The sequence below is a fragment of the Mirounga angustirostris genome, unplaced genomic scaffold (genome assembly GCF_029215605.1).
Source record: "Mirounga angustirostris isolate CCGP_5_RB_7025 unplaced genomic scaffold, mMirAng1.0.hap1 SCAF_5, whole genome shotgun sequence".
Taxonomy (NCBI): domain Eukaryota; kingdom Metazoa; phylum Chordata; class Mammalia; order Carnivora; family Phocidae; genus Mirounga; species Mirounga angustirostris.
In genome coordinates this window covers 98270695-98287962 of record NW_026991713.1, presented here as the reverse complement: position 1 = coordinate 98287962, position 17268 = coordinate 98270695, and the positions used below count along the sequence as shown (strand labels likewise).

The 17268-nt window shown below is 40.8% G+C and overlaps 1 protein-coding gene across 2 annotated transcripts in view; it reads left to right on the top strand.

Moving 5' to 3' along the window:
• The window catches only part of NDUFA9 (NADH:ubiquinone oxidoreductase subunit A9), a 35450-nt gene that overhangs the window by 7969 nt on the left and 10213 nt on the right, over window positions 1–17268 (top strand). For both annotated transcript variants that reach the window (XR_010411619.1, XM_045874021.3), the window contains exons 4-8: window positions 4879–4970; window positions 6085–6226; window positions 11231–11333; window positions 15258–15325; window positions 16771–16847. Coding sequence is in view for 1 of the 2 variants with exons in the window: in XM_045874021.3 (XP_045729977.2) it covers window positions 4879–4970; window positions 6085–6226; window positions 11231–11333; window positions 15258–15325; window positions 16771–16847 (482 nt within the window). In the remaining variant the exon portion in view is untranslated. The remainder of the gene's footprint in view (window positions 1–4878; window positions 4971–6084; window positions 6227–11230; window positions 11334–15257; window positions 15326–16770; window positions 16848–17268) is intronic.

Here is a 17268-nt window from a genome sequence, read left to right as displayed (position 1 = left end):
GATTACTCATTTCTGCCCTTCTAGGCTGAAAGCAGCTATAGATAATGTATAAATGAATGGAAGTGGCTGTGTTCTAATAAAACTTTATTTACAGGGGCGCCTGGGTGGCTCAGATGGTTGGGCGTCTGCCTTTGGTTCAGGTCATGATCCGAGGGTCCTGGGATCGAGCCCCACATCGGGCTCCTGGCTCAGCGGAGAGCCTGCTTCTCCCTCTCCCTCTGCCTCTCCCCCTGCTCATGCTCTCTCTCTCTCTCTCTCTGTATCTCTGTGTCTTAAATGAATAAATAAAAAAATCCTTTAAAAAATGTTAAAAAAAAGACTTTATTTACAAAGTTAGACTACAGGCTAGATTTGCCTTTGGGATATGGTTTGCTGACCCCTGCTGTAGGCCCGTGCCATCTAGTATGGTAGCCACCAGCCACGTGTGGTCATGGAACATTTGAAATGTGGCTAATCTTAATTAAGAGATGCTGTACATACAAAATACACACCAGATTTCAAACACTTAGTACAAAGAAAGTGATATATATCATTAATAATTTTTTACACTTATTACATATTGAAATAATATTTTGGATATATTCGGTTAAATAAAATATATTATTAAAATGAATTTCACCTGTTTCTTTTTACTCTTTTAAATGTGACTGGTGGAAAATTTAGAATTGCCTGTGTGCCTCATGTTATATTTCTGTTGGACAGTTCTTCTGTAGATGGTGAAAATCACAAATAGGGTGTTTTATAACTTGGTTTCCTTGGCACAGACTGAATTTAGAACAGTGCTCGTTGTGCTTCCCTATTGCTATTCTATAATCTGCAGGTTTTTCCTTTGGCCAAGAGTTGCCAATGGGGTGAGGCAGTAGGGAACCAGGGTAGGGGGGGACCCTTCAAGGGGGTGATTAAAAACGTGTGGGCCTTTTTGGTTGCCACAATGATTGGAGACCATACTGGTTTATTAGCTAGGGACCAGGGATGCTAAATATCATACAGCTCCCAGAGCAGTCCGTTTCCACAGGGAGTTACATTGTCCCCAGTGCCTGCAGTTATCCTATTGAGAAACACTCTGGGCCTTGATGCTCAGTCTCCTGTTCTGGCTAAATTGTCCTGCTTTTATCATTCTGTATGAAGTTGAGCTCTTCCATGTACATACTTCCCCTTTTAAAAAATAATTTGGGGGGCGCCTGGGTGGCTCAGTCGTTAAGCGTCTGCCTTTGGCTTGGGTCATGATCCCAGGGTCCTGGTATCGAGCCCCGCATCAGGCTCCCTGCTCAGCGGGAAGCCTGCTTCTCCCTCTCCCACTCCCCCTGCTTGTGTTCCCTCTCTCACTGTGTCTCTCTCTGTCAAATAAATAAAATCTTTAAGAAAATAAATAAAAACAAAAAATAATTTGGTAAACATTCTGAAGATCTCTGATATATTCATGCAGATTATTTGTGATCTCTTTTAAATTTTTACTTATTTTTTTAAAGATTTTATTTATTTATTTGAGAGAGAGAGAGAGAGCACAAGCAGGGGGAGTGTCAGGCAGAGAGAGAGGGAGAAGCAGGCTCCCCGCAGAGCAGGAGGAGCCCGATGTGGGACCTGATCCCAGGATCCCAGGATCATGACCTGAGCCGAAGGCAGTCACTTAACCAACTGAGCCACCCAGGCGCCCAAATTTTTACTTATTTTTAATAACATTTTCATTTATTCCTTACTGAATGTTCACAAGCTAAGAATATGTTGGAAATTTCTTGTTTCTAAAGTGTTTTTCTTCTCTAAAATCTTTTTTTTTATTATTATGTTAATCCCCTACATTACATCATTAGTTTTAGATGTAGTGTTCCATGATTCATTGTTTGTGCATAACACCCAGTGCTCCATGCAGAATGTGCCCTCCTCAATAACCACCACCAGGCTAACCCATCCTCCTACCCCCCTCCCCTCTAGAACCCTCAGTTTGTTTTTCAGAGTCCATCGTCTCTCATGGTTCGTCTACGCTTCATTCTTCCCCTCCTGCTACCTTCTTCTTCTTCTTTTTCTTTTTTTTTTTTTCTTAACATATATTGCATTATTTGTTTCAGAGGTACAGATCTGAGATTCAACAGTCTTGCACAATTCACAGCGCTTACCAGAGCACATACCCTCCCCTAGTGTCTATCACCCAGTCACCCCATCCCTCCCACCCCACCTCCCACTCCAGCAACCCTCAGTTTGTTTCCTGAGATTAAGAATTCCTCATATCAGTGAGATCATATGATACATGTCTTTCTCTGTTTGACTTATTTTGCTCAACATAATACCCTCCAGTTCCATCCACGTCGTTGCAAATGGCAAGATCTCATTCCTTTTGATGGCTGCATAATACTCCATTGTATATATATACCACATCTTCTTTATCCATTCATCTGTTGATGGACATCTTGGCTTCTTCCACAGTTTGGCTAATGTGGACATTGCTGCTATAAACATTGGGTGCACGTACCCTTTCGGATCCCTACTTTTGTATCTTTGGGGTAAATACCCAGTACTGCAATTGCTGGATCATATGGTAGCTCTATTTTCCACTTTTTGAGGAACCACCATACTGTTTTCCAGAGTGGCTGCACCAGCTTGCATTCCCACCAACAGTGTAGGAGGGTTCCTCTTTCTCCGCATCCCCGCTAACATCTGTCGTTTCCTGACTTGTTAATTTTAGCCATTCTGACTGGTGTGAGGTGGTATCTCATTGAGGTTTTGATTTGGATTTCCCTGATGCCATCTTCTCTAAAATCTTATTCTCAAATATCTTCTTGGTCTTACAGTTAGAGGAGCTTAGCTTTTTTCCTGTTTCTTTGTGACTTGAGATTATTGGTCACTTTGTCAATCCTCAAAATTAAAGTATTTCACGAATGATCGGTGAAAACTTTGGCTTGCAGATGTGGAGTCATTGGAATTGAGATATATGATACATATTCCATTCTTTCCACAGGTATTTATAGAATGCCTGACGTTGAGCTAAACTCTGAGCATGTTTTGATGAACAAGACCACAGGGAGCTCTCAGTGTTAATAGAGAATACAGAGACTAAACATATAACGTTTTTTTTTTTGAGAGAGAGAGAGCGAGCGTGAAGGCGGGGAGGGGCAGAGGGAGAGAGAATCTTAAGCAGGCTCTGTGCCCAGCATGGAGCCTAACGTGGGGCTTGATCCCACGACCTTGAGATCATGACCTGAGCCTAAATCAAGAGTCGGACGCTTAACCAACTGAGCCACCCAGGCGCCCCAAGTATATTACTTTGAATATAATAATGTTTACAAAAGGGGAAGTATGAGAAAGATAAAACGGAAAGACTTCACTATATTGTTGTTTATTTTTGACAAGGGTGAACCATACTAAGTGTGAGGTACTGATTTCCCTGCTTTAGTCTGTGGTGGAAACTACTGTCTGAACAACCACTTGGTTTGCAAACTTGATTGTACCCCCTGGGCCTTATCCCTGGGAATTTGGTTTCCTTTTAATTCTTTCTCTCCAGGCTTTTCTCTTGTGCCATTCCTGCAGATGTACCCCAAGCCACTCTGAGTTTTGGAATCCACTTCTTGGATTCTTTTTTTCCCACTCTTGCCATCTTAAAAAAAAAAAAAGTCTTTTTAGCTTTTTATGTGTAGAACTGCTTTTTTTTTTTTTTAAAGTGACCTTCGGTCACCTGAGCCGAAGGCAGCCGCTTAACCGACTGAGCCACCCAGGTGCCCCAAGAACTGTTTTTTTTTATTAGCTGTGTCACTCATTGTGCTGCAGATTGTATGTCTCTTTTACTTTATCTTCATAGCAAACCCCTGAGATAGGTTGTATTTTCAAATTTTACATAGAGGTTGGAGAGATAACTTTGTACACCATTCACAAAAGGCAAATGGAGTTGTCTGACTCCCCAGCTGTCACTCTATATGTCTCTTGTACCCCCTCTCCTGCATCAGTTATAACTAGTTCCTCCTCTTGAGGGCTTCATCTTTTGCTCTTGAGTCTGGTTTCTGGAGCCCTTTCTAAATTGCACAGGTATGTTAGTGGGCCCCGCCCAGTCACTCCCCCTGCCCCATTGTTCCTTTCTCACTCACTCTCCTTTCACTCATACATACCCCTTAGCATTTGACCCTAAGAACTTCTTACTACTTATTATTTTCCTTCGAAATGTTTAAAAAATCCAATTTCATTTTAACATAGAAAATGCTGTATCTTTGAGGTAATTTAATCCCTGGTCTCCGTTTTGGAAAAGAATCGTCAACCTGACTGTAGGCTTGAATCACTCAGACATGTAGTTCTACACTGAAATCTGCCATTGGCTCACCCTGCACTTTTAGGCAGGTCACTCCTCCCTGTGTGTTGTTTTCAATGTCTGAAGTGACTAGATCTGAAGTGACTAGAAGAAATGACTACATCTAGGATTATAAAGAGGAAAGCATTAAGGAGAGATAAGAAAATAGTCATGAATGCTCCCAATTTAATGGTAGCCTTTAAGAGATACTCCTCCTACCTTCAATCTGTAGCTGGTTGCTGCAAAAAGGGCAAGTCAGTTTTCCTCCCAAATGATCCTTGACTCTTTGGCTCTATTTCAGGAAGGGAGATTTGGTAGCCAGATTCCCTTACAAGTTGCAAGGGGCAGTTGGGTGGCCAGAAATGGATGTGCCCCACTAAAAATGAATATTGTCTTTTCTAATTCTATCATTTCATTGCCTGAATAAAATAGACTGTGATCTTTTTGTCTCCAGGAGAGTCAGAGAATCAGGAGGGAATTTGAGACCTCATGACCATTTCTCTTGTAATAAATGGAGCCTGTATGAAATGGTACCATATTATGACTACAACAGATGGCCTGTTTTGAAACTTGCCCTTATGTTTGCATCTGACTGGCTGTTGTTCTTATAGGAATGGGACGGGAGGAACAAAGATTCTATCCGAAGAGCAGTGAAGCACAGCAATGTGGTCATTAATCTTGTTGGGCGAGAATGGGAAACCAAGTAAGTCTTTGGCTCTTGTTTTTTCTTTGCATATGCTATCTTAAGGTTCAGTAGACATTCACTGGGTACCTTCTAATGTCAGGAATTGTAGTTGTCACATTTTTAGTTAGTCCATCATTAAGCATTGGACACCTGTTTACATACCCAAAAACCCCCTTTCAGGAGATTCAGTTGGCAGTAAGTCTGGTATAAGTGAGCAATGTGATGCGCTACCCATAAAAAGCCGGTAGGGATTATGTCAGTGTGGTTGGTGTCATCAGCTTGACGGAATGACCGTTTGGTTCATAATGGCTGATCCTGTTTTAGATTCGTCCAGCTGGGATGGGTTAGGCAGGACGATTTTGCCCATCCTACTGTTCATCAAGCTGAACATTGGTTTTTCTTGCGTAAACAGTGTTCACATTGTTAATCAAAGATGACATGAGTACTGGTTTGAACAGTTCTTGTTAGCCTTTGTGTAGGTTGTTTATCAACAGATAGTGTTTTAATCTTATAGTTGCACATTTTGTTCATACCATTTTCTTAACATTTATTAAAGTTTGATAATCTAAGTCTGCCTCATCACATATTTCTAAGTTCTTTGGTGACTTGGAGAGTCTCATTCAACTTTAAATCTCCTGTAGTGACTAATAACAGCGCCTTGTACAGTGTAAGCATTAATGTTATTGTGTAATGTTAATGTTATTGGATTAAACTGGTGACTGATTTTTTTAGTTTTTTTTCCCCCCTGGGGGAAACAAAGGCCCAGGGATAAGAAGTGGGTCCCTTTTCAGCTCCCAACACTTCCCCCCTTCCCAGCCACTGCAGCCAGATGTTCTCAAAGGGTCTCAGCCTTGGGATTCCTGGAGCACAGAGAATATTATGTGTGCTGATTTATGACTTATGGTAAGGTTTAAATTATGTACAGTAATGATGATGAGCAGTAAAACTTATATATATAAAATACACATATATATATTAATTTTGACTTTGGGTTAAATTGTTGCCATTTAAAAGTTTTAACTATTAAGAATTCCAGCAATAGTATGAAAACTAGCTTATCACAGAAAGCTTTGGAATCCTTAAACAGGTGTTCTTAACTGATCCCCCCCCCTTTTTTTCTTCCTTCTTCCAGAAACTTTGATTTTGAGGATATTTTTGTGAAGATTCCCCGTGCAATTGCTCAAGTGTCCAAGGAAGCTGGAGTTGAAAAGCTCATTCATGTTTCACATCTGAATGCTGATATTAAAAGCCCTTCTAGATATCTGAGAAATAAGGTAGGTGACAAGTTGACTTGGGAAGTGGTTCCCAGAGTTTCTTGGCCCCTTTGAAACATGAGTTAAGTGAGAAGGGTTTCTCACTGACATATCCAGAAATAAAAGGGGTTTCTCTAATTCTCCATATCCAGAATTAGATTGATGTGTGTGATGTGTGTGTTGTATTCTGACATTTTGGTTGAGTGCTTTCTGTTTGCAGGGAACTCTGGTAAGGGGCTTCAGAGATGGATACTTGTTCTCAAATGCTGAAAGTTGCTTGGGACATAATAGGATTATATAGTAAACCTCATAAAAGGTAGAGTATTATTTCTGTCAAAAGCGTCCTACCCGTATCACCTACAGGTTGAAAGACCATCTTTTTTTCTCAAACCTCATGCCTAGTATGGTCGTATGCTACTCTTACAGGGGTAATGTAAAGGCTGAAGATGACAGGGATAAATATTTGCCAAGGAAATCTAGTATTTAGGCTTTTTATACTTCCAGAAACCACATTGTCATCCAGATTGTACCTAGGGATTGACCATTCTGATTTGGGGTCATTCTATAGCCTGAAATGTCTTTATTATCAGGGACTCAAAGGAATTGCAGTGTCTGGGGCTGTCTTTAGCATTTGTTTTCTGCTGTCATGAGCCTGCTTTGGGTCACATTGGTAAGGACCGCAGAGTTCTTTGCCAGGGACTCCAGCTTTTTGACCCACTGCATTCTTTTATTGAACAAATGATTTATTAAGTACCTACAGTGTGCTGTATATTGTATTAGATGGTGGGGATACAGTAGCAAATAAAACAGACACAGTCCTAGCCCCTATCTAGTTTCTAATCTATTGAGGAAAATATTCCACTTGTGCCTGGTGTTGCAAAGTAGGGAGCTGTGCTGTAGGAGCATATAATGGGGGTAGAGAGGGCATCTGTCTATCAGTTCAGAGCATTTAATTGCTAGCATCTGAAAATTCAGTGTAAACTGGTTAAATATAAAGGGAGTTTATAGGCCCCTATAATCTGAAAAATCCAGCAATAAGGAAACTTAGCCACATTGGTGCCAAGGTTCATCAGAGTTTCAGCTTGGTTTCTCTGTGATTCTTTCAGCTCCTTCTTTTTGTGTAAGCTGTTTCTCATAGTCATGGAACTGGCTGGCAGCACATTCAAGCCTCAGCATTTTTATACTGCATGGATGAGGGAGAATGAGCGTATGCACTCTCTGCCTACCTGCATCTGGCATTCACAGAATCGTCTGAATCCATGCTTGTTTGGAAGGGCCAGGGTTGGGGCTGGAGTCAGTGGTGGGAGAAGACTCAGAGATGTCCAGCCCTGTGGTGTACACCACAAGGTAGATGGTAGTGCTGGTGAATAAGGGGAGAAACACTTGAGAAGGACAAGGCTTTCGGGCAGTGGTTCTTAGCCTTAGCTGCCCACTAGAAGCACTAGGAACTTTGAAAAATCCTGCACCCTGACCAATGAAAGTAGAATCTCTGGGGATAGAACTTGGGCATCGATATTTTTAACTATCCCTAGGTAATCCTAAAGCACAGCAAAGATAGAAAAATAGTATTTACAGAGAAGGAAGAGGATGATCCAGTTTTGGACTCAGGTTGCATTTCAGGTGTCTGTCAATCATCCAAGTAACAATGGTGAATGGGGTTTATGATCCTGGAGCTCAGAAGTGAGGTCTGGTTTGAAGATACAAAACCAGTTAATTAGGGGTGCCTGGGTGGCTCAGTCAGTTGGGCATCTGCCTTCGGCTTGGGTCATGATCCTAGGGTTCCTGCTCAGTGGGGAGCCTGCTTCTCCATCTGCCCCTCCCCCTGGCTCATGCTCTCTCTCTTTTTCTCTCTCTCCCCCAAATAAATAAATAAAATCTTAAAAAAAAAAAATAAAACCGGTTAATTGAAGCAATGTTTGGGAATAAGATTGCCTAGTGAGGAAGCGTAGATTGAGAGAACTTTGGACAGGGCTCAGAGGAATACCAATGATTAGTGCTCTGGTAGACAAGGAGGCACCTGCAAAAACCCAAACAAACAAAGACTGAGAAGGAGTGGACATGGTGAGGTAGAAGGGAAACCAGGAGAGTATAAGGTCATGGAAGCCAAGGGAAGATAGTGTCGCAAGGGGGGAGTAGTTGCTTATGAATGCCAATGAGAAGCCGAGTGAGGTGAGAACTGGAAAGTCACCTTGGATCTACCAATATGGATGGAGGTCATTTTTGATCTGATTAAGAATGGTTTGGGTGCAAGTGTTGGGGCAGAATCTAGAGCACAGGTGAACAAAGAGTGAGCAGGAACTGAGGCAGTGGGGACAGTAAGAGCAGGTGGCATTTTTAAGTGGTTTGGTAAGAAGAGGGATGGGGCAAGAAGCTGAAGGGGCACGTGGAGTTGAGAATCGTTTTTCTTTTAAGGTGGAAGATCTTGACATTGTGTAAGTGCTGGTGAGAAGGTGCTGGTAAAGAGTGAGACTGAGGATAAAGGAGAGAGTCAGTTGGGCAGGCTCCTGAGAAAGTGAAAGGAAGTGAGTCCTGGAGCAGAGGAGATAAGAAAGGAGGAGAGTTGTGGATTTTCTGGTGGGAACTTGAGGTGGTTTTTGTCTGCTGCCATATCTTCTCTTTGAATGAGAAGGTGAAGTCATTTATTGGAAGAAAGAGCATAGTAAGGGAGGAATTTGAATAGAATAGAGAATGTTTGAAATTGTCATAGGAGAGAACAGCTAATTAGAAGAAAACAGTACTTGGGTTATGTTGAAGTCCCAGTTAAGATTTATGACATGAGTATATAAGTGGCAGCAATTTATGATTTTTTGAATTCAGGTGTAATGGACATACATTATATTAGTTTCAGGTGTATAATGTAATGATTTGACATATGTATATATTGTGAAGTGATCTCCACAATAAGTAAGTCTGGTTAACATCACCACACATAGTTACAGATTTTTTTTTTTTGTGATGAGAACTTTTTATTTTTTTAAGATTTTATTTATTTATTTGAGAAAGAGAGAGAGAACATGAGCAGGAGGAGGAACAGAGGGAGAGAGACAAGCAGCCTCCCTGCTGAGCACAGAGCCCAACATGACCTGAGCTGAAATCAACAGTCCGACGCTTAACCGACTGGACCACCCAGGCGCCCCTTGTGATGAGAACTTTTATGATCTACTCTTTTATTAGCAACTTTCAAATTACCTGTAGTCGCCATGCTGTATGTTACATCCTGAGACTTATTTATTTTATAACTAGAAGTTTGTTCCTTTTGATCCCCTTTACCCCTGCCTCTGGCCATCTGTTCTCTGTATCTATGAGTTTGCTGGGGTTTTTGTTTGCTTTTGTTTTTTTTTTTTTATTCCATTTATAAGTGAGATCTATGGTATTTGTCTTTCTCTGTCTGAATACTTTGCTTAGCATAATGCCTTCAGGGTCCATCCATGTTGTTGCAAATGGCAAGATTTCCTTCTTTTTTAATTGCATTGTGTGTGTGTGTGTGTGTGTGTATTTATGACATCTTTAACCCTTCATCTCCTGATGGACACTTAGATTGCTTCCATATCTTGATGATTGTAAATAGTGCTGCACTGAATATGGGGATGCAGATATCTTCTCAAGTTAGTGTTTTTATTTCCTTTGGACATGTTAGCAGAAGTGGAATTGCTGGATCATATGGTAGTTATATTTTTAAGTTTCTGGGGAACCCTCATACTGTTTTCCATAGTGGCCACACCAATTTACATTCCCACCAACAGTGCACAGGGGTTCCCTTTTCTCCACATCCTCACTAACATTTGTTATTTCTTGTCTTTTTGATAATTGCCATGCTAATAGGTGGGAGGTGATATCTCATTGTGGTTTTGATTTGCATTTCCCTGATGATTAGTGATTTGGGGCACCTTTTCATGTACCTGTTGGTCATCTGTGTGTCTTCTTTGGAAAAAATGTCTATTCAGATCTTCTGCCCATTTTTTGATCAAATTGGGACTTTTTTTTTTTTGCTATTGAGTTGTCCAATTTATGATTTTTATGTATTTATTTTCCTCTAGCTCTGAAGACAGTGGGAGTGCATGGCTCAAAGAAGGAAGCTAATGGGGTTGTTTCAGAATTGGGATTTTGCCTGGTGGGTGGAGGAGTAAAGACAAAGGGATGAGATAGTTTACAGTATTGGTAAGAGACTGATTGACAAGTTGGGCCATGGAATCTAGTCTGAGGTAAGTTAGGAGGACTTGATGTGGAGGAAAGCAGCATCAGAGGACTAGCGCTCCTGAGAAGGTGATGACCAGACATCCCAGGAACAGGTGATGAAGAAGCAGCAGCTGGAAGTATGGGAGATTGCCATCTGAGAACAGGATGTCTTCATGTAGTATTTCAGAAGAAGGGTAATCGCAGTTGTTGATATGGTCCATGGCCTGAATGAGTTGAAGGGGGCAGAAGTGGAGAAAAGAAGAGATCACTGGAGTTGAGAAGCTGAAGAAACAGAGGTTCAAGTCCACCTGGACATATATGTCACTCGCAGTGGCTGTGCAGGTGGGGAGGAAGGCTGGATAAGGTGCTGATACTTGCACGGAAAGAGGCCTCGTCTAGGAGGTAGATGGAAACAAGCGAGGGTGTTGAGGTTAGAAAGGTTCCTGGCCTGTCCCCACTCTGGGTAGGTATGTGTGCTGCCACTTCCATATCGTGGCCTCCGAACACACTCTCCTTTGTCTGGCAGCCTGCTAGATTGGTGACACCATCTAGAGAACCTATGGTTAGAAAGAAAAATGGAGGCTGGAAAAATTCTACTCTGAGTTTTCTCCTTTCTTCTGCGTAAGCTTCCCCAGGATAAATATAGGAAGAAACCCAAAAAGAGCCATTAGAAGCAGGGCACTTTTGTGTGTTATTTAAAAAAAAATTCTGTGTAACTGACTTTTATGAATCCTGCCTTAATCTGGAGAAACTGACCTTTGAAATATAAGTAACGTCCTGATAGTGGAAGGAACGCAAGCTCTGTTCACTCATCTCTGAGCTCTATTTTTTGTTTGGTTGGTTGTTTAGGCTGTTGGAGAGAAGGAAGTGAGAGATGCATTTCCGGAAGCCATCATCATAAAGCCATCGGACATCTTTGGAAGAGAGGATAGATTCCTCAATCATTTTGCAAGTATGTATTCTCTCTTGTATTCTTAGTAGTAGAAAAGAGGATACCGGTTAACCAGGTTGAAGTTAAGCGCAAGCTAACAGGGTTCTCTGACTCGACAGACTGAGGTATATTTTCTCTTCCCCAGTTGCCTTTTTCTCCCCAAAGGTTCAATGTGCCTAGTGTGGTCTTCATTACTGTCTAAGAAAAGAAGCACCTTAGATTCACGGGAAGAGTGCAGCCTTGGGAGACAGAGACTGACTAGCTCTGTGACTGTGGCAGGTGTACGAGGGGCAGCTTCCTTGTATATTGAAATGGAGATGAAAATGTCTGTCTCAAGAGTGGCATGTTACTGAAATGAAGTAGCCCGTAGTCAGTGCTTAAATATTGGCCTTACTTCTATTTTTCACATGAAGCCCCTCGTAACTGCTTTCTCACTTTCAGTCTGATTGCCAAGTCCCTTGGATGTTGATTTTGAAAGACAAAGAGGCAGCATCGTAGTTTGTCAGGTGCATGTAATCAGTCTTTCTTGTTTGTTTGTTTGTTTTTTAAAGATTTTATTTATTTATTTTAGAGAGAGAGAGTGCGCGAGCAGGGGGAGGGCAGAGGGAGAGAGAGAATCTCAAGCAGACTCCTCACTGAATGCAGAGCCTGACACGGGGCTCAACCTCATGATCCTAAGATCATGTCAGTCTTCCTTGTTAATAGCAATTTCTGTGGAATGGGATTAGGGACTAATAAATAGGAATTTGGCCTTTGTTAAACTGGTATGTAAACTGCTTTCATGGGCTGGGCATCGTGTTATGCTTGCTCTCAGGCTTTGTTTGCTTAATAATTAGACTTGTCTTGGCAGAAGAAATCAGTCTCCTTGACTAAGTGATGAGATTTTTAGATTTTACGGGTAAAAAAAGTGACTTCCCTGTACATTTGTGGGGGTGGGAAGGGAGAATACATTTTTAAAGTCTGTGATAAGAACCCAGCTTTAGTTTCCGATTCTATCAAATTACCAGTTACCTCTCAATTTATTCACTTATGTATTAGGAGAGGATTCTGACCCTCCTAGGAAGTCCTAGGATGGTTGGTGGGGTACAGTTTTATCAGTTGCTTCCTGTTTCTCCTTGTTAGCTATTCATATTTTTTCTTTCAGTTTTCTTTATACGTCCTTTGCCTATGTGTATTTGTTTTTTTGAGAGATGTTTTTCTTACTGATTTAGACTACATATTATAACATCTTTTGTTATATTTACTGTTATTTTTTGTTGCTGGCATATTTACTTAAATTGTTTTAAAATTAATAGACTTTATTTTTTTACAGTAGTTTTAGGTTTACAGAAAAGTTGAATGGAAAGCACAGAGTTCTCACATACCCTTTAAACCCTGGATCTCTGCCCACAACACTTTTGTCTATTATTTTTTTTTTTAAGATTTTATTTATTTATTTGACAGAGAGCACAAGCAGGGAGAGCAGCAGAGGGAGAAGGAGAAGCAGACTCCCCGCTGAGCATGGAGCCCAACGTGGGCTCGATCCCAGGATTCCAAGATCATGTCCTGAACCGAAGGCAGATGCTTAGCCGACTGAGCCACCCAGGCACCCACTTTTCTCTATTATTAACACCTGGCATTAGTGTGGTACATTTGTTAAATTGATGAGCCAATATTGATACATTATTATTAATTAAGTCCATAATTTGCATTAGGATTCATTCTTTATGTTGTACATTCTGTGGATTTCGACAAATGTATAATGACATCTACCTACCATTAGATTATCATAGAGAATAGTTCCATTGCCTTAAAAATCTCCTATGCCCGACCTTCTTATCCTTTCCTCTTTACCCTGCTACCCACACGCCTAATACCTGACAACCACTCATCTTTTTCTGTCTCCATAGTTTGTTTTCTAGAATATCATATAGTTGGAATCATATGCTATGTCACCTTTTCAGATTGGCTTCCTTCACTTAGCCTCTGCATTTAAGCTTCCTTCATGTCTTTCCATGGCTGATAGCTCATTTCTTTTTTATAACTGAATGATATTCCATTGTATGTATAGACCACAGTTCATTTATCCAATTTAGATATTTTTATCCTGTGTTTTTTCACTCTGATTGCTCATGTCTTTTCATATTCTGTATTAATTTCCAATTTAAAAAAAATTGTGGTAAAAAACATATAATATAAAATTTACTGAGGTGCCTGGGTGGCTCAGTCGGTTAAGCTTCTGACTCTTGATCTCAGCTCAGGTCTTGATCTCAGAGTTGTGAATTCAGGCCCCATGTTGGGCTCTGCACTGGGCATGGAGCCTACTAAATTAATTAACTAATTAATTAAAATAAAATAAAATTTATCATCTGATTTGGACTGAATTATGTCACTGTCTTCCCTCCCTTCCCCAAATTCATTTCTTATCTGTTTTTACTTGTGTTTCCTATGTTTTAGTATCATAGCCAAGAAATCATTGCTAAATCCAGTGTCATGAAACTTTCCCCCGTATTTTCTTATAAGGATTTTGTAGTTGTAGCTGTTATGTTTAAGTCTTTGATCCATTTTGAGTTAATTTTTGTATATGGTGTAAGGTAGAGGTCCAACTTTATTCTTTTATATGTGGATATTCAGTTCTCCCAGCATCATTGAAACTGATGTCATTGAAAACACTGTCATTTCCCCATTGAATGGTCTTGGCACTATGTCAAAAAAATCATTTAACCATACATACAAAAGTTATTTCTCTATTCTATTCCACTGGTTTATATGTCTATCTTTATGCCACAGTTTGGATCTTGATTACTGTAGCTTTGTAGTAAGTTTTGAAATCTCCCATATGATCTAACTTTGTTTTTCTTTCTCAAAATAGTTTTGGCTATTTGGGGTCCCTGAAGATTCCATATGAATTTTAAGATGGAGCTTTCTATACTTCTGCAGAATATACCATTGGGATTTTGATAGGGATTGCATTACCTGTAGATTTCTTTGGGTGGTTTGACATATTAACAGTGTTGTCTTCCACCATGAACATGAGATGTATTTCTATTTATTTGTGGCTTATTAAATTTCTTTCAGTGGGGCGCCTGGGTGGCTCAGTTGGTTAAGCATCCAACTCTTGGTTTTGCCTCAGGTTATGATCTCAGGGTCATGTGATAAAGCCCATGTCAGGCTCTGCCCTCAGCTTGCAGTCTGCTTGACATTCTCTCTCCCCCTCTCTCTCTGCCTCTCTCCCCACTCTCTTTCTTACTCTCTCTCAAATAAATAAATCGTTAAAAAGTTTTATTTCTGCAGTGTTTTACAGTTTTCAATGTGCAAGTCTTTAGCCAATTTGGTTACATTTATTCCTGAGTGCTTTATTCTTTTTGATGCTCTTATAAATAATGTCTACTTTAAAAGTTTTTTTGTAAGGCTTTTTTTTTAACCTTTACATTCAGTCCACTTGGGATTTGCTTTGGTTTATGGTGAGATATGAGCCTTCTCTCCCTCCCTTCTTCTCTTTTTTTCTCATTTTAGTAAAATGATTGTCTCAGCACCATGTATTAAATAATCTTTTCATTTCCCACATATTTGTGGTAATGCATTCATCATATCCTAAATTTCCATTTTTTACCAGAGTGGTCTTTTCTGAGTTACCCATGTTGTGTTGCTGATCTACTGATTCCTATGTTCCTCCTTAGAATGGGGTGCAGTGATTTTCCCATCTTGGGAATGGCCATGCACCAAGTGGCCAAGCCATTTGACCATTTTCCCTTGCTCTCCACGTCCTTAAAAATTTGGCCTTTTTACTTTCCATGTTTGTTATCTGACAAACAAGTGGCTGCCCATTAGCTTCCTCAATGTCAGCTACATTTATTCCATTATTTCAGTTATGCAAAATGATTCTGCTAACCTGGAGCATATGGAGATTGGTGAGGCTTCTAGTAGTCGAGGCCTTCTAAAGCATACTTCTCTTTCTTTTGTCAGATACTCGCTGGTTTGGTGGTGTACCTCTTATTTCCTTGGGCAAGAAGACAGTGAAGCACCCAGTATACGTAAGTACCCCGGATGAAAGGGCTTTGGCGGATTCAGAGGCAGGTGATCAGTTTTCTGGTTTTATCCTAATCCTGTAACTCCATCATTTTTTCTTTTCAACTTGCTCCAACTGCTTGCCTCTCAGTTTATCTAAGAGGTACATGTATTCTCTGTGTGTTCATTTGTTTGCTCACTTAAGAAAAATAGATTGAATGTGCTAGGCACACTGTACACATCACTGGGAATATAGAGATATGAACTAGACACAGATTGCTCTCCTCACGTTGGCCTCAGTCAGAGGCAGGCTAGCAAAGCAGTTGTCATGCGGTGTGGTAAGTGCTGTGATAGGGAGAGGATTTATGTAATACAGCAGAGGGACACTGAATCCAGGCTTGAGGTTCAGGGATAGCCTCCCACAGGAAACAGCATTGAAGGTAAGACCTTAAAGGTGGCTAGCAGCAAGTCAGATGAAGGTGTTTGGGGAAGAGCATTCCAAGCAGAAGGAACAGTGTGTACAGGGGTCCAGAGGTAAGAGCATGTTAGGTTCCATATTATGTTGAAAACAGGGTTTCTCACCTGTGGCACTATTGACATTTTGGGCCGGATAATTCTTTGTTGGAGGGGCTGTTACAGTAGACTGTTCAGCAGCAGTCCTGGCCGCCGGCCACCAGATGGCAGTAGCACTACCCCCCCAGTTGTGACAACTACAAACCTCTCCAGGCATTTTGCCAAAAGGGCCTTCCAGGAGAAGCCAAAATCACCCCCGATTGAAAACCATGGGGTCTGAAATCATTTAAGATTATTATTTGGGAAAGTCAAAATGGTAGGATATTGGCAGTTCCATAGGATTCCGCCTACTAATTTGTGCGGCATGGTAACAGCATTAGGACGAATGATAAGGGGTGAGATTGCAGAGATAGTGAGCAGAGTCCAATCAGAAGGCCTCAGCAGCTGTCTGAGTGTGAACATGTTCTGACTAGAAAAAATATTTAGGTGAACCTTCCAATATGTAGACCATTTTTACTTGACTTATATGTAGACTCATTTGAGCCCTTGAGGAGTGGGTTCTTTAAGGAGCTTTCTCAAAAAGGACAATGCCAGGGAGCACCTGGGTGGCTCAGCCGGTTAAGCGACTGCCTTCGGCTCAGGTCATGATCCCAGGGTCCTGAGATCGAGCCTCGCATCGGGCTCCCTGCTCAGCGGGGAGCCTGCTTCTCCCTCTCCCTCTGCCTGCCTCTCTGCCTACTTGTTCTCTCTCTCTCTCTATGTCAAAATAAAATCTTAAAAAAAAAAAAAAAGGACAATGCCATTATTTGAACTTATTTTTAAAATTTTTTTTATTTTTTGGTTGTGATTGATGTGGCCTGCTTTCCTTCCTTCCTCCCTCCCTCTCACCCTCCATCTCCCCATCCCTCTGTTTTTCTCTTTCAACAATTATTTAAACATGTGTTACGATTTCTTACAGGTTGTAGATGTATCAAAAGGAATTGTTAATGCAATTAAGGATCCAGATTCCAGAGGGAAATCTTTTGCCTTCGTTGGGTAGGTGACTAGAGTTTGACTTTAAAATTGTGCTACCTGTTAAAATGAACAAATTGTAATGATTTACAAGAACAATAACTTAAACATGTCACTACAGATTTATTTGTTGCATTTTTAGTGTTTTTCTTCAACTGTATTTATTCCAGAAATTTTATTCCCTTAGCCCTGAGGTCAGTGTGTCTCAAAGAGCTGTCCAAAGGCCGCTATTGTCAGAATCTCCTGAACGGTTCTATTAAATCAGAATTTTGAGTGAACTGGGAATCTGCTTTAATAAGTGATTTTTCTGTCACCAAAGTCTGAGAGAACCAGTTGCCCTAGACTATTACATATACTTAGTCCAGTGATCACCAAGGATGCTTTTGTACTACTCCAGTGATGTTTTAACATATAAAGCATGTTACTATAGATTCAGAAACACAAC